The sequence below is a fragment of the Lynx rufus genome, unplaced genomic scaffold (assembly GCF_022079265.1).
Source record: "Lynx rufus isolate CCGP_SWC_20201006 ecotype Redwood Valley unplaced genomic scaffold, mLynRuf1.p SCAF_3, whole genome shotgun sequence".
NCBI lineage: Eukaryota > Metazoa > Chordata > Mammalia > Carnivora > Felidae > Lynx > Lynx rufus.
Genome location: NW_025814845.1, coordinates 181955775 through 181973526, shown reverse-complemented (window position 1 = coordinate 181973526; position 17752 = coordinate 181955775). Strand labels below are relative to the sequence as shown.

The window sequence follows — 17752 nt, the reverse complement described above, 5'->3', positions numbered from 1 at the left end:
ACAGTAACTTTGAAGGTGTCAAAAATGACATTGCAATTATAGAAATGCAAAGACATTACTTCCTGGGTCAGGTCAAATCTCAGCATCCTGTCCAAGAACACGAGTACAGCATGTGATAGAAATTTAGGTACTGCTCTTCCAGTGGGAGAGGGATGATATTGGCCACCAGACAAAGGGGCTGACTTTTAACTTGTTTGACAAAATTCCTGAGGGAGTTCTGGTCACCCGTTTCCTGACCATGGCTGTATATTCGTCATGATGACTTGAAGCTGTTGTTGCCTTTTTTAGTTTTTAGAAAACTTTCATATTAGAGAGCACGAGCAGGGAAGGGAGGCAGAGAGAATGAGAGACAATCTTAAGCAGGCTCTGTGCTGAGCACGGAGTCCTATGCGAGGCTCGATCCCATGCTGCTACGATCATGACCTGAGCTGAAATGAGGAATCAGACTCATAATGGACTGAGCCACCCAGTGCTCCACAGCTGTCATTTTTGGTAGTGAATGTTGATCTTCCAACTCCCCCTGGAACTGATGATCTAAACTTGAGAATTTTTAGTATCTGAATCATTATACCATGAATTTTTTTTAGCCTTAGCTACAAAGGTAGAAAACACTTCTGTAAATTTATTTCCTATTAAAACTCTCCAGGAGTATTTCTTCTTAGTGCATTTTTCTGGGACTTTTTTTTTTAAAGCTTTGCTTACCAAGTATGGAATTTGCATTTTGTGAATTAAGAAAAAAAAGGTAAACCTAATTATACTAAGCAGTCATGTGAAAGTTGGGATGGTTGATGGATTCTTCACTTTTTCATTACTCTTAGTAAACTACTGACTTGTCAGTCTACAACATTTAAACTTGAGTGGAATTCCACAACAATTAAAAATGTTTTTATATTATAATGACCTGAAAAAATACTTGAGAAAAATGCTGAATAAAATGCATAAACTTTAAAAGTAAAACTCAAGTCTTATATATATAATACAGAGATATTAACATTTATAAAGAATTACCCCCCCTTTCACCTAACAATTTGGCAGACTATATCAAAAGCCATAAAAACAAATCCTAATCTTTGGCTCAGTAATGCTTTTATTTCTAGGAAATTTTTCCAAAGGAAATAATCACAGGTAGTCAATGATTACAAAAATGTTTAGTGTTACTTATAAAGGAGAAAAACTAGAAACAACCTAAATATAGAATGTCTGTATCTTATTATATGTATTCTATTATTCATTTGCTTTAAAAATAACTTGAAATGCCTTGACTTTATTCCATTTTAATCAGGGGTTTGTTTTTAAATCATTTTTTTAAACGTACATTGGAAGAAGGAACTCAGGAAGTAAAACTCCTTAATTAAATCTAATGACTGTGTTTATATAGACAAATGACTTCTGTGATTTACGTTAAAAGCTTCTGTTTACAGTGCTCATATTTGTTTATACCAGAATCTCTTAAATACTGACCTTTATGGAAACAGACAGATGTAACATGTTTACTGATTTTTGACTTTCCACTCCACACACATAAGTCTAAAAAAAGAATAAATATGCTTCTTGATTTAAATATGTAGCTTGAACATGTTTTATACCCCAGGATTAAAAAAAATTGTGCCTCAGCAAAGCTTTTATTAAGGTGCTAGTCAAAACAACTATAACTTCAGTGATTTCTTTATTGACTTAAGAACTATAGTGGGAGAATAATAAGTAATTTATATTTTCCATCAGTGTAAAAACTCATACAGACCTTATTTTAGGATTCAGAATCTTTTTTTTGAATGAGTGTGTGTGTATGCGCGTGTGTGCACACATGCCCAGTGCTCGTATATGCACACGTGCGTGCTATTGGGAGAAACATTGCAGCCTTTCTTCTCCACCCGCCCTCCCCCCACCCCCCAGTAACGGCTGATTTCAGGATGCATGGCCAGAAACAGAGGACTGTTCACGAAGATACTGATCCTTTCACTTGTGCCATGGTTCCTGTTCTCCTGGTTGTATTTAGGTCACTGAAGTGTGATTACAGAGAGAGGATTACAAAATAGAAAAATGAGATCTCTTAATTGACAAATTTACAGGTTACAGAATGCCATTGTCCCCCCTCATGTATAATTTATATCTTTAGGACAGAGCCATGACATCTGATTGACATTTAACCGGGATTAGAAACTCAATTCAGTTGAAGAGTATATCTTGTGTGACTTATTTGAAGTCCTCCCTTGAGCATTTGGGCCTTTTTTAAGCACTTCAGTTTGACCAAAAGCATAATCCAAGTTTTAGTTATTTGCAAGCATAATCAAATTTTAGTTATTTGTAAAAATCCTTGGATTTGAAAGCTTTAATGGGTTGTTTTTAATGATTTTTTTTTTTTTTTTTTTTTTTTTTTAGTGTGCGACTGAGTAGTTGTCAGTGTGTTTATGGTATTGTGTGGTCATCACCATAATCTTTAGAACATTTTCATGACTCTCAAAAGAAACACCGCCCCAGTCAGCAGTCTCTGCTCATTCCCTTCCCTCTTACCCTTTCTCAGCTCTGGAGAATCACTGATCTAATTTGTCTCTATAGATTGGCCTATTCTGGACGTTTCATGTAAAGACAACACATAATGAGTAATCTTCAGTGACTGGCTTTTTCCACTTAGTATAATATTTTTAAGCTGTAACACTGTATGTATTCATGTTGTAGATGTATCTATACTCCATTTTCTTCTGTTGCTCATTGTTTATTCTGTTGTATGGGTATATAGCTTTTTAAAATTTATTTACCAGTTAATGGACATAGGCTTCCACTTGGCTATTATGACTAATGCTTTTATTAATCATGTACATTTGCACAAATGTTTGTGTAGACATAGGTTTTCATTTCTCTTTAGTAGATAGTTAAGAGTAGAATTGCTGTGTTATACAGTTTACCATTTTTAGGGACTTCTAAGAGTGTACCGCTTTATTAAGAGCCAACAGTGTTTTTTCACCTTTGAAATATGTTGAGATACGGAATGAAAGCAAGGAAAAGAGAAATGCCAGTGCCCTAAATCCTCATTGATCTTTAGCTTATTTGCTGTGTTTGCCAGGTCTGTCTGGTAATCATTCTCCACACAAACACTAAGGGGCCTTCTGAAACTGAAAAGGGCATTATTACTGATGATGTTGGGGCAGCAGGAATGAGTTGGAACCGTCCTCAGCAAATTAGGACCAATGGTTAACCAACAAGGAAAGGCTATTAGGTTTTGCTTCCTTCCCTCTTCTGAGAAATAAGAACCAATGGGAATAGGGAGGAGGCATCTGAGAAGTGAAGTCAGTCACAGGGAAAATTTTAGCACTGTCTCTGTCTTCTGCCCTAGTCTCTCAAATAAAAAAAGCATTTTTGAAAAGATGTGAAACTTGAGCTACTTTACCCCTATCTGCAGGTTGAGGTTCCAAAGGTAAGAATAAAGTGGTTGAAACGAATGAAGTGGTGGCTTGTTAATTTTTCTAATACTTTCCTGAACTGATCACTTTATTTCTTCCAGGGAACAACACATCATTACAACCTGAAAGCATCTTAGAAGCTTTCAACTGTGCTAAAAAACCTAGGAGATAGACAATTTTTCCTTTCCTTTCATTTGAAAGGATTGAAAGAAGAAAGAAGATGGCAGAGGCTTAAAGTTGATATTCAGGATGAATGATGATAATTCAGATGAGAAGACAGAAGATGAACGGCTATCCTTACTTCTCAGTGGTAAAAATGGAAATATCTGTGCATACAACCCAAACTCCCCACATACACAAAACTCCTCAGCCGATAGTGTGAGTTGGAACTCTGTGAACCCGGATGACATGGTGGTTGATTATGAAACCAGCTCTGCCGTGGACATTGATGAAAACAATACTTTAACTCCTCAGTGTGTAGAAGTGCTTCATCACCAAAAGTCGTCAAGTGAGTTGATTAGGAAGGAGGTGTTAGACACCCACAGAGCCTCCACACGTCAGTCTTGTGTGCACGTTGTGAATACAGAGGAGCCAAAGTACCCGTCTAACCGTTGTCATTCCCTGGAATCATTACGGGACCAGAGTGCTGAGACATCGTTGCCTTTTGTGTGGAAACCCAACGATGATGATTTGAACTGTCCACATTCTCTTACTGCCTTGGAGCCAAACCAGACATTTGACATGACAGTGGATGATGTTGACTGCACCTTCGTAACACGTCATGCCATTGGGAAGAGTCAGTCTTTGCATACGACTGGAAATCTGCAGCCGACCGGCATGAGGAGTGGAAACCCATCTTTATCCTGTTCTACATCTCCCTGTTCTGATAAGATACATGTGAGAGAATTGAATTATGATCAAGACAGCTTTGAAAACCCTCAAGCCACAGCAGCAGAGGCCCAAGATACAACATACATAGCATTTCCTAATGTGATGCAAACTGGTATTGTTGTTCCAGATCTTGGCATTCAGTGTCAGTATTCCACAGGACAGATCACCAGTGACTACACAGATGGGTCACAGCAAGGATTAGTTGGAGAAAAAGAGATACAAGCTCCAACACCAGTTTCTGAGGGCATGGATGTTCCCAATGGGGCTGTATTACAAGAGTTCTTTTGTTTATCGAAAGATGAACCAAATAGTGAGACACATTCACAGGCCTCATATGGGCAAAAGGAAATGGGCCAAAATCTCAGAGAAACAGTGTCCAATTGTCCTAAAGATGATGAATGCCCTTTACTGGTGCCAGCTTTTGATAAAAGTGAAGCCCAAGTACTGAACCCAGAACATGAAGTCACGGTGGCTGGAGATGCACACAATGCCTCTCATGAAAAGGATTTGGAAACCCAAAATCGTACCGTAGAATTGATACTGACTAGCCCACTGGGACAGAAGATGGCTTCGTCAGTTGAACTGAGTTGGGATGCAAATGATACGGTCATTAACACAAATAATACGGTTTGCATGTCAACACCAGTCCTAGAACCCCCAAATACAACCTTTTCTATTTCACCTATTGAAGTGGCAGAGAAATGTAGTAAAGTTGAGAAGAGTCATCAAGAACTTAGAAATGTACCGAGCTTGAAGGGGGCATCTGTGAACACGTGTAAACCTAATCTAGGAAAATTGACAACTAAAATGAATACTCCAATAGGCAGCAAAGTTAGAAAAACCGAAATTATAAGTTACCCAAGACCAAACTTCAAGAATGTCAAAGCAAAAGTTATGTCTAGACCAGTGTTGCAGCCCAAAGACCCTGCTGCATCAAAGGTCACACCCAGATCTCAGCTAACCATTGCCTCATCACCCTTATCCGTGTCTTCCTCAAGACAGTTGACAGCTTTGAGCAAAACACCAAGGTCTGACTTGAATGCAGATACAAAAGCAGAAATCCTAATTAACAAGACACACAAGCAGCAATTTAATAAACTCATTACTAGCCAGGCTGTGCATGTTACAACTCATTCTAAAAATGCTTCACACAAGGTTCCAAGAACAACATCTGCCATGAAATCGAATCAGGAAGATGTTGACAAAGCAAGTTCTAATTCAGCATATGAGACTGGGTCCGTGGCTACCTTCTTTCAGAAGATGAAAGGCATACTCCCTGTTAAAATGGAAAGCACAGAATGCTTGGAAATAACATACACTTCTGACATCGATGGGATTAGCCCTGAAAAGAAGGGTGAAAAAGAAAATGGGCCACCTATGGAAAAACAAGAGCTAAAAAAGGAAATTATGAATGAGACCTTTGAATATGGTTCTCTGTTTTTGGTAAGTCAGATTTTTGCCTACTTCAGAGAAGGGTTGGAGAGAGCAGAGTATGCATTAGCAGTTGGTCTTCACAAATAGTCAATAATATAGCCAAACTAGGTGTGCAAGTTGGCTTTCGGGTTAATATTTTATTCAGTAATTGTTTGTCATCTTAGTTATATACTTCAGAGTGTTAATTGGCTACAAGATAGGGAAAGTGCATATGGGGAAAAAATCGTCAAGTACAGTATTTTGTATTGAGTGGCAATGTTCCTTTTAATGAGGGGAAAGAGAAAGCTTCTTTTATATTTTGGTGTAATTAGTTATTGGAAGTTAAATATCTGATTATATTTCATATCTCAGGGGGAAAAAAAAGAGATTTGTTTATGAACTTTAAAATGTGTTGGGCCACATTTAAGAAATGGCTGGGGAGAGCCGGTAAACAGTCTCAACATAAAAATAACTCCTGGTCTCTTGTGGAGGAAGCTGCCCCGGGAAGGGGAGTCGTCTCCTGTGAACCCGGTGGGGGGGGGGGGTGTCGGGATTCTGCCTCTGATCAGCTAATGTGATCTGAAAGGATTGGACTAGGCGATGCCTGAGGTCTCTTGCAGCCCTAACCTGATGATTCCTGGTACATTAAGATAAACCCCTTTTATTCATGTACAGTGAAAAAGCAGTCTGTTGTCTGTAGCACCTGTCACATATTTGATGTGTGTGTAGGGGGCGGAGGAGACAGGATAGTCTCCTTCAAACAAAAAATTCACAGGTGGATTAAAGATGATTTTTCTTTAAACATACCTGTATCTTTGTCAGTAACATGAAGAAACTAGTTTTCTGAGTTTTAAGAACATTTGTCGGGCCATTCTTGGGCTTTGTGTACTCGTCCTCAGTCCTGTTTTTCGCAGAAGGGACTTACATGTATTTTTGGCCCCATGTCGACCTTTCTTGGGCTCCGGCCCCCCGGGCTAGGAATGGAGCGGGGTGCCAGGTAGGAAGGCAGATGTGAGGTATCTGTGTTCTGTGTGGAGGGCTCAGGTTGGAGAGGAACGAAGCTCGTAAGGTGTAGGGAAGTGTTCAAGGTCTGTTTCAGAAGTGTTTTCAGGGTGCATAGGGAATTGTTAGGTCCTTTTAGGAAGTAAGTTAGGAAAGACCAGATATTCTTGAGCTATATCAGTTTAGGGATGTTTTGGATTTTGTGACTTTTGGGGAAGAATGGTACACCTTAACGATGTCTAAATTAATGCGATTGTCTATTTTAAAACTCCGATTTTTAAGTTCTTTTCAAGTCAAACGTAGGAAACGTGTTTTATGTCATTTGTATTTTGATATTTTGCCAAATCAAACTATAACCTCTGGTAATTCTAATCAACGTTCTTAGTTTGGTGTTTATAGCTATACATAAAAAAACAATACATTTATTCCTCCTTGATTTATGGGAGGCTTTCATTACGTATCTACACCCAACTGAAAGTCTCTCTAAAAAACATTTGGCTTGGGGCGCCTGGGTGGCGCAGTCGGTTAAGCGTCCGACTTCAGCCAGGTCATGATCTCGCGGTCCGTGAGTTCGAGCCCCGCGTCGGGCTCTGGGCGGATGGCTCAGAGCCTGGAGCCTGTTTCCGATTCTGTGTCTCCCTCTCTCTCTGCCCCTCCCCCGTTCATGCTCTGTCTCTCTCTGTCCCAAAAATAAATAAACGTTGAAAAAAAAATTAAAAAAAAAACAAAAAAAAAAACATTTGGCTTGACTATAAATTGGTTGTCTGATTGTGAAATTAAAAGCTTTTCTGTGTGCACTGAGTAAATCTTAGGCTTTCGTTCTGCACATGGGAAGCAGAAAGCTGTTTTTCAGGTTCATGATGTGATATTGAAGTAAGGTGTTAGAAACGTCAGGTTGACATGGATCCTGGCACATCTTGGGGAAGAAGCACTTTTTATTTCTGGAAAAAACCCAGCCAACCTCATTCTTTACCCATGTCTTAAATGCAGTTCCCTCCTAATAGCACTGTTTTGCCTTGTACATGTTTGCACGTATCATGGGGAAGGGACAGGCCACAGGCTCTTATTGTAGAGAACCGAATGAGTGACCACTTGCTTCATGTTGACTCAAACTGCCATGTTTCTTGGTCACTTAAACAGGATCCAAAGGTTGTAAATCTTCCCTAGGTCTATGAGGGGACAGTGCTGGAAGGGTGTTAGTTTTCAGTGTGCTCTGGGGGTCTTGGGCTAAATTAGGCCTTGAGTTGACCAAATTCTTAGGTTGCCTACAATCTCACAGCTGCTGAGTCAGTGTCTATCTGAAACTTCAGAAACATTCTTGTTTGGAAGAAGGAATTTGATTTTAATTTGATACTAGTTGCATGTAGCTACCCATTACAAAGGTTATGTATTGGTGATTGTGTGTTAGATAAAGGAGGTGGTGAATTACTTGAAAGGAATTGGTATTTTTTTTGATAGCTCCTCTGAACCGCTTTGCTCAGGTTTTGTATATTATTATTCTGTCATTAAATTTTCCCAGTAATATATACATCATCATTCACTCTTTCCAGTAACAATGGGCCAGTTGTCAGCCACATTTAAAGGCTTCAGAGACATTATTTAAAACATACAGAGCTAGTAAGAACTAAAATCTAGATTCAGACTCAGGGCTCATGACTGGAATCCTGACCCTTTCTGCTTCATACACCACAAGGTTTCAAAATTTGGCAGAATATAGGCTAGCAAGGCAGAGTAAATTTGATGTAACCAGCTTACAAAAGTGAATCTTTAACAAAAGTGTGGTTTACTTTTTAAAAGGTTTTCTCTGGGAGATTATCTTAACCAGCTTCATGTAGAAGTAGATGTTTGTAGTTTGTGGACATTGACCTGCTCTTGGGGGCCGATTTTATGTAATGTTCTTAGGATATTACCCTATTGGTTTTTTTAGTCAACCCTGTGATACTTTAATTTTTTAATTTTAATTCCAGTATACTTAACACACAATGTTAGTTTCAGTTGTACAATATAGTGGTTCAACAATTCTGTACATTACTCAGTGCTCATTGTGATAAGTTTACTCTTCATTCCCTTCACCCATTCCCTTACTCACCTCCCCTCTGGTAACCACCAATTCTCTGTAGTTAAGAATCTGTTTTTTGGTTTATCTCTGTTTTCCCTTTGCTCATTTGTTTTGTTTCTTTCTTCTTCTTCCTCTTTTTTTTTTTTTTTTTTTTTTAGTGTTTATTTTTGAGAGAGAGAGAGAGAGAGAGAGTGCAAGTGGAGGAGGGACAGAGAGACAGGGGAGAGAGAATCCCACAGTAGGCTCTGTGTTAGCAGTCTCCAGAGCCCCACAGAGCCTGCCATGGGGCTCCATCTCAGGAACCCTGAGATAATGACCTGAGCCAAAATCAAGAGTTGGACGCTTAACCACCTGAGCCACCCAGGCACCTTGGCACCTCTGTTTTGTTTCTTAAATTCCACATATGAGTAAACTCATACAGTATTTGTCTTTCTCTTATTGACTTATTTCACTTAGCATTATACTCTCTAGTCTATTCATGTTGTTGCAAATGGCAAGATCTCATTTTGTTTATGGTTGAATACTATTCCATTGTGTATACACAAACGTATACACACACACACATCACATTTTCTTTATACATTCATCGATTGATGGACACTTGGGATACTTCCTTAATTTGGTTATTGTATTATTGTAGATAGTGCTGCAATAAACATAAAGGTGTGTGTGTCTCTTTGAATTAGTGTTCTTGTATTTTTTGGGTAAATACCCAGTAGTGTGATTACTGGATTGCAGGGTAGTTCCATTTTCAACTTCTTTGAGGAATCTCCATTGTGTTTTCCACAGTGGCTGCACCAGTTTGGGTTCCCACCAGCAGCGTACAAGGGTTCCTTTTTCTTCGCATTCACACCAGCACTTGTTACTTCTTGTGTTGTTGATTTTAGCCATTCTGACAGATGTTAGATAATATCTTAATGTGGTTTTGATTTGCATTACCCTGATGATAAGTGATATTTTCATGTATCTGCTGGCCATCTGGATGTCTTTTTTGTGTCTGTTCATGTGTTCTGCCCATTTTTGAATTGGATTATTTGTTTTTTTGGTGTTGAGTTGTGTAAGTTCTTCATATATTTTGCATACTAACCCTTTATTAGGTATGTTATTTGCAAATGTCTTCTTTCATTCCTTATGTTGCCTTTTAGTTTTGTGATTGTTTCCTTTGCTGTGCAGAAGCTTTTTGTTTTGATGTAGACCCAGTGGTTTATTTTTGTTTTTATTTTCCTTGCCTTAAGAGACATATCTAGAAAAATGTTGCTAACTGCTGATGTCAGAGATATTTCTGCCTGGGCTCTCTTCTGGGATTTTTATGGTTTCAGGTGTCACATCTAGGTCTTTAATTCATTCTGAATATATTTTTGTGTATGGCAAAAGAAAGTGGTCTCGTTTTGTGCTTGCATAGGCTGTCCAGTTTTCCCAACGCCATTTATTGAAGAGATTGTCTTTTCTCATTGTATATTCATTCCTTCTTTGTTGAAGTTTATTGACCATATAATTGTGGGTTTATTTTGGAGCTGTCTATTGTGTTCTGTTCTCTGTGTGTCTGTTTTGGTGCCAGTAACATACTATTTTGGTGACTAATAGCTTTGTAATATAACTTGAAGTCTGGAATTACAATACCTCCAGTTTTGTTTTTTTGTTTCACAGTCGCTTTTGGTATTTGGGGTCTTTTGTGGTTCCATACAAATATTACAATTCTTTTGTTCTAGTTCTGTAAAAAAATGCTCTTAGTATTTTGATAGAGATTTCATTAAATGTGTAGATTGCTTTGGGCAGTATAGACATTTTAATATTTTTTCTTATCTATGAGCATGGAAATGTCTTTCCCTTTCTTTGTGTCTTCTTCAATTTCTTTCATCAGTGTTTTCAGATAGAGGTCTTTCCCCTCTTGGGTTAGGTTTAATGCTAGATAGATTATTATCTTTGGTGCAATTGTAGATGGGGTTCTTTCCTTAATTTCTATTTCTTCTGCTTCATTATTAGTGTATTGAAATGAAACAGACTTCATAGGGTGCCTGGATGGCTCAGTCGATTAAGCAGCTGACTCTTGATTTCAGCTCAGGTCATGATTTCATGGTTTGTGTGATCTATCTCCCTCTCTCTGTTCCTTGCTTGCGCTCTCTCAGAATAAATAAACTTAAAATGCAACTGATTTCTGTACATTTTTTTTTTTTTGTATCCTGCAACTTTACTGAATTCATTTATCAGTTCTAGTAGTTTTTGATGGGGGTCTTTAGAGTTTTCTGTATATAGTGTCATATCATCTGCATATAGTGAAAGTTTTACTTCTTCCTTACCAGTTTGCATACCTTTTATTTCTTGTCTGATTGTTTTCACTAGGACTTCCAGTACTATGTTGAATAAAACTGGTGAGGGTGGACATCCTTGTCTTGTTCCTCACCTTAGGCAAAAAGCTCTGTTTTTCCCCATTGAGTATGATGTTAGCTGTGGGTTTTTTATATATGCCCTTTATTATGTTGACAATGTTGCCTCCAAACCTACTTTGCGGAGGGTTTTTTTTTTTAATTGTAAATGACTATTGTACTTTGTCAGATGCTTTTTCTGCCTCTATTGAAATGATTTGGTTTTTATCCTATTTCTTATTTTTTTCCCTTTCTCTTCTTGATGTGATGTATCATGTTGATTTGTGAATATTGAATCCCCCTTGAATCCCACCAATAAGCCCCGCTTGATCTTGGTGATTAATTTTTAGTGTATTATTGGATTTGGCTTGTCAGTATTTTGTTGAGGATTTTTCCATCTATATTCATCAGAGATATTGGCCTGTTGTTCTCTTTTTTTGGAGTGTCTTTATCTGGTTTTGGTGTTGGGGTAATGCTGGCCTCACAGACTGAATTTAGAAGTTTTAATTCCTCTATTTTTGGAATGGTTTGAGAAGAATAGGTATTAACTCTTCCTTAAATGTTTCATAGAATTCACTTTTGAAGCCATCTGGTCCTGGACTTCGTTTGTTGGGAATTTTTTGATTACTGATTCAATTTCATTGCGTGTCATTGGTCTTTTCAAATTTTCTATTTGCTTCTGCCTCAGTTTTGGTAGGTTTTATGTTTCTAGAAATTTATCCATCTCATCTAGGTTGTCCAAATTATTGGCAGGTAGTTTTTTATAATATTCTCTTATAGTTGTTGGTATTTCTGTGGTGTTGGTTCTTATTTCTCCTCTTTCCTTGGTAAAATTGTTTATTTGACTCTTCTTTTGTGATGAATCTGGCTAGAGGTTTATCAGTTTTGTTGATCTTTTTAAAGAAACAGCTCCTGGTTTCATTGATGTATGTTTGTTGTTGTTTTTGTTGTTCTTTCTGTATCTTTCATTTATGCTCTAATCTTTATTTCTTTACTTTTGCTGTTTTGGGTTTTGTTTGTCATTCTTTTTCTAGCTCTTACAGATACAAGGTTAGGTTGTTAGCTTGCAATTTTTCTTCTTCATTAGGCCTGTATTGCTATAAACTTCCCTCTTAGAACAGCTCTTGTTGCATCTCAAAGATTTTGGGCCATTGTAGGTTTTCATTTTCATTTGTTTCCATTTAATTTTTAAATTTCTTCTTTGATTTCTTGGTTGACCCATTCATTGTTTAATAGCGTGTGTTTTAACCTCCATGCATTTGTGCTCGTTGCAGATTTTTTCTTGGGATTTTGAGTGTCAGAGCATTGTGGTCAGACAAGATGCATGATATGACTTGGATCTTTTTGAATTTGTTGAGACTTGTTTTGTGGGCTAATGTGATCTATTTTGGAGTGCATTAGAAAGTTTGTGTATTCTGCTGTTTCAGGATAGAATGTTCTGAATATATCTGTTAAATCCTTCTGTTCCACCATGTCATTCAAAACCATTGTTTCCTTGTTGATTTTCTGTTTGGGTGATCCGTCATGTAAGTGGTGTGTTAAAGTCCTCCACCATTACTTGTTTTAGTATCAATTAGTTCCTTTGTTACTGTTTTATGAATTTGGGTGTTCATGTTGGGTGCATAAATATTTATAATTGTTACATCTTCTTGTTGGATTGTCCCCTTTATTATCACTTCTTTGTTATTGTGTTTTAAAATCTATTTTTTTCCGGGGCGCCTGGGTGGCGCAGTCGGTTAAGCGTCCGACTTCAGCCAGGTCACGATCTCGCGGTCCGTGAGTTCGAGCCCCGCGTCAGGCTCTGGGCTGATGGCTCGGAGCCTGGAGCCTGTTTCCGATTCTGTGTCTCCCTCTCTCTCTGCCCCTCCCCCGTTCATGCTCTGTCTCTCTCTGTCCCAAAAAAATAAATAAACGTTGAAAAAAAAATTTAAAAAAAAATAAAATAAAATCTATTTTTTTCCAATGAAATACACTACTCTCCTTCTTGATCTCTTGTTAGTCTTTGTTTTAACTCTGTTTTGTCCAATGAAAAATGCTACTCTGGCTTTCATTTGACAGCCATTTGCATAGTAAAGGTTTCTCTGTCCCCTCAATTTCAATCCGCATGTATCTTTAGGTATGAAATGAGTCTTTTGTAGACAGCACATGGATGGATATTGTTTTTGTAATCTATTCTGTACCCCATGGCTTTGGGTTGGAGAGTTTAGTCCAGTTACATTCCAATTACATTCAAAGTAATTATTGATAGGTGTGTATTTATTGCTATTTTGTTACTTGTTTTGTGGTTTTTGTAGTTTTCTCTGATCTTTCTCTTGCTCTCTTTCACAATTTGATGGTTTTGTTGGATTTTTAAAAAATTTTTTAATGTTTATTTGTTTTTGAGAGACAGAGCATGAGTTGGGGAGGGGCAGAGAGAGAGGGAGACACAGAACCTGAAGCAGACTCCCGGCTCTGAGCTGTCAGCCGAGAGCCCATTGTGGGGCTCGAGCTCAGAAGCCATGAGATCATGACCTGAGCTAAAGTTGGATGTTTAAATGACTGAGCTGCCCGTGTGCCCTGATTTGACAGTTTTCTTGAGTGATATACTTAGATTCATTTCTCTTTTTTTCTTTGCATATCTGATCATTGTTGTTGTTGTTTTTTTCTTTTTTCTGGTTAACATTGTTTTTTGTGTAACATCTGCATATAGTAGCCTATATGAAGTTGATGGTCGCTTAACTTTGAACCCATTCTTTACTCTTTGCACCAACCCCCCAGCACATGTTAGTTATATGGTGTCATATTTTACATTGTTTCATTTTGTGAATTCCTTGTTTGTTTTTTACAGAAATACTCACTTGTACTTATTTTATGTTTTATCCTTTTCACAGTCTCACTTATGATCTTTCTTTTCCATGCAAATAGTCCCCTTTAGTGTTTCTCATAAAGGCTGGTTTAGTGGTCATGAACTTGTTTAGTTTTTGTCTGAGAAATTCTTTATCTCTCCTTCTATTCTGAATGATAGCTTTGCTGGATAGAGCATTCTTGACTGCATATTTTGCCCTTTTAGCACTTTGAATGTATCATGCTACTCTCTTCTGGCCTGCCAAGTTTTTGCTGAAATATCCACTGATACCCTCATGGGATTTCTCTGCTCTGGTATATAGTTGTATTTTATCTCGTTGTTTTCAACATTCTTTATCACTACTCTTTTCCATTTTAATTCCTATGTGTCTTGGTATGGACTTCCTTGGGTTGATTTTTTATTTATTTTTTCTTTTATTTTTATTTATTTTTTTTGTGGGGATCTCTGTGCCTCCTAGATCTGGGTATCTGTTTCCTTCCCCAGAATAAGGAAGTTTGCATCTATTATTTCTTCAAATAAGTTTTCTGCCCCCTTTTCTCTCTTTTCTTCTGGAATCCTTATATTGTGAATATTATTACACTTGTTGGAGTCACTGAGTACCCTAAGTCTATTGTCAGTTTGCATAATCCTTTTTTCTCTCACTTGCTCAGCTTGATTACTTTCCATCACTCTGTCTTCCAGGTTGTTGATTCATTCCTCTGCTTCCTCTAGCCTGCTAGTTATTCCACAAGTTTGTTTTTAATTGCATCACTGATGCCTTCCATTGTTTTCTCAAGTACAGGGAGTATCTTCATGATCATTACTTTAAATTTTCTATCAGGCATATTACTTATCTCTGTTTCACTTAGGTCTCTCTTCTTCTGTCCTATTCTTTCATGTGGGACATATTCCTCTGTCTCCTCATTTCACCTAACTCTGTGTTTGTTTCTCTGTGTTAAGAAAGTCGGCTATGTCTGTTGCTCTTGAAAGTAGTGGGCAGGGCCCACACTTTTAACAAGGTGGTGTAGATCCTCTTTACAGGAGACTCACCACTGCTTCCAAGACCGGGCCAGCCTGAGTTTGTACTGCACATGCATTAGGGACAGGGTGCCACAAGCTGTTCCCACAGGTCCCCTTCCACCGGGGTTGTGTAGCCGCTACGGAGACCAGCGGCTGGCTGAGGCAGTTCTGGGAAGCATGACGATGGGATCTTGGTGTCACAAGCTGTGGACGCCAGTCCTTCTCCTCAGGGGACACTTAGTCACTTTGGAGACTGAGGCAGGCCTGGGTTGCTCCATGAAGCGCCTCTGGGTGGGGGTGTAGTTTTAACAAGGCGCATACATCCTCCTAGGGAAGTCAGAGATGCAATGGTGGCAGGGTTTCCCTGGGTCTTCTGGGAGGGAAATCCACAGCATCAGGACTGAGGCAAGCCCAGCAGGAGGGGGCAGAGCATGGTGTAAGCAAGTAAGGTAGTGAGTGCTGGCTGTTTCCTGCAGTTGGCCATGTGATTATTTTGGGGGTGGGGGAGGGAAAAGCTACCTGCCAGCTCCTTTGTTCCTTGAAAAGTCCCTCAGGGAACTCTGAGATTAGTAACTAACTTTCCCTCCTGTGTACCCCAGGCATTTTTGAAATTGCTGCTTCTAAGCCCTATGTCCTTGGGCTTTTTGTTGTGTTATCTCTTTAAGGTTAAGGACTCAGCTTCCTATTGCCCTCTAGGCTCTCCCTCAGCACAGAGCCTGCTGATTTTTAAAGTTCTAGGCTTTAAGTCCTGCTAGTTTTAAGAAGTGGGAAATTCTGCCCTTTTGATTTCCAAAGCCAAATGCATATGGGATTAGTTTTCCCCATGCAGGCTTCCTCGTGTGATAGTCTATTTCTTGCCCCTCTCCTTGCCTATAGCTCCCTCCCTCCCAAATCCAGACCATTGGTGTTTAGCTCTCTGCTGGTCCTACACTCTCTAATGTGACCTCTTCTCCACATTTGGTTGTGAAGTTTGTTGTGCTAGTCTTGGGGTCATTTTCTGAGTTATTTGCACTGAAAATATGAGTGTTATCTAGTAGTAGTCTTTTTTTTAAATTTAATTCATTTTTTAAATTTACATCCAAGTTAGTTAGTATATGGTGCAACAATGATTTTAGGAGTAGATGAATGCCCCTTACCCATTTAGCCCATCCCCCCTGCCACAACCCCTCTAGTAACTCTCTGTTCTCCATATTTAAGAGTCTCTTATGTTTTGTTCCCCTCCCTGTTTTTATATTATTTTTGCTTCCCTTCCCTAGTGTTCATCTGTTCTGTGTCTTAAAGTCCTCATATGAGTGAAGTCGTAGGATGTCTTTCTCTGACTAATTTCACTTGGCATAATACCCTCTAGTTCTGTCTATATAGTTGCGAATGGTAAGATTTCATCCTTTTTGATTGCTGAGTAATACTCTGTGTGTGTGTGTGTGTGTGTGTGTGTGTGTATGTGTATGTATATATATATATACATACACATACACACATATGTATGTATATATATATACATACACATACACACATACCACATCTTCTTTTTCTTCTTTTTCCATTCATCCATCGATGGACATTTGGGCTCTTTCCATACTTTGGCTATTGTTGATAGTGCTGCTATAAACATTGGGGTGCATGTGTCCCTTTGAAACAGAATACCTGTATCCCTTGGATAAATACCTAATAGTGCGGTTGCTGGGTTGTAGGGTAGTTCTGGTTTTAATTTTTTGAGGAACCTCCATACTGTTTTCCAGAGTGGCTGCACCAGCTTGCATTCCCACCAGCAGTGCAAAAGAGATCCCCTTTCTCCACATTCTTGCCAACATCTGTTGTTGCCTGAGTTGTTAATGTTAGCCGTTCTGACAGGTGTGAGGTGGTATCTCATTGTGGTTTTGATTTGTATTTCCCGGATGATGAGTGATGTTGAACATTTTTTCATGTGTTGGTTGGCCATCTGGATGTCTTCTTTGGAGAAGTGTCTATTCATGTCTTTTGCCCATTTCTTCACTGGATTATTTGTTTTTTTGGGTGTCGAGTTTGGTAAGTTCCTTATAGCTTTTGGATACTAAACCTTTATTGGATTTGTCGTTTGCAAATATCTTCTCCCATTCCGTTGGTTGCCCTTTAGTTTCACTGATTGTTTCCTTTGCTGTGCAGAAGTTTTTTATTTTGATGAGGCCCAATAGTTCGTTTTTGCTTTTGTTTGCCTTGCCTCCGGAGCTGTGTTGAGTAAGAAGTTGCTGCAGCTAAGATCAAAAGAGGTTTTTGCCTGCTTTCTCCTCGAGGATTTTGATGGCTTCCTGTCTTACCTTTAGGTCTTTCATCCATTTTGAGTTTATTTTTGTGTATAGTGTAAGAAAGTGGTCCAGGTTCATTTTTCTGCGTGCTACTGTCCAGTTTTCCCAGCACCACTTGCTGAAGAGACTTTATTTCATTGGATATTCTTTCCTGCTTCATCAGAGATTAGTTGGACATACATTTGTGGGTCTATTTATGGGTTCTCTATTCTGTTCCATTGATCTGAGTGTCTGTTCTTGTGCCAGTACCATACTGTCTTGATGATTACGGCTTTGTAATACAGCTTGAAGTCCATCTAGTAATATTCTTGGGACAACATGAGTTTAGGCTCCTGCTCCGCATCTTCCCTGGAAGTCTTGCCCAATTAAACTTTGGATTCACCCAGTGTATGATTTCAACTGTAGGTAGCATGGGGCTTTACATATCTGTATTGGAAATTAATCTACTTATGACTTACTTATGCAAGGAAAGTAAGGTACGAGTAGGGAAAACACAGCAT

The 17752-nt window shown here is 38.6% G+C and overlaps 1 protein-coding gene across 4 annotated transcripts in view; it reads left to right on the top strand.

The window, feature by feature from the left end:
- The first annotated feature begins 3647 nt into the window (after nt 1–3647).
- Nucleotides 3648–17752, top strand: part of MTUS1 (microtubule associated scaffold protein 1) — a 115745-nt gene continuing 101640 nt past the window's right edge. For all 4 annotated transcript variants that reach the window (XM_047092140.1, XM_047092141.1, XM_047092138.1 and 1 more), the window contains exon 1: nt 3648–5732. In XM_047092140.1, the coding sequence (XP_046948096.1) occupies nt 3648–5732 (2085 nt within the window). The remainder of the gene's footprint in view (nt 5733–17752) is intronic.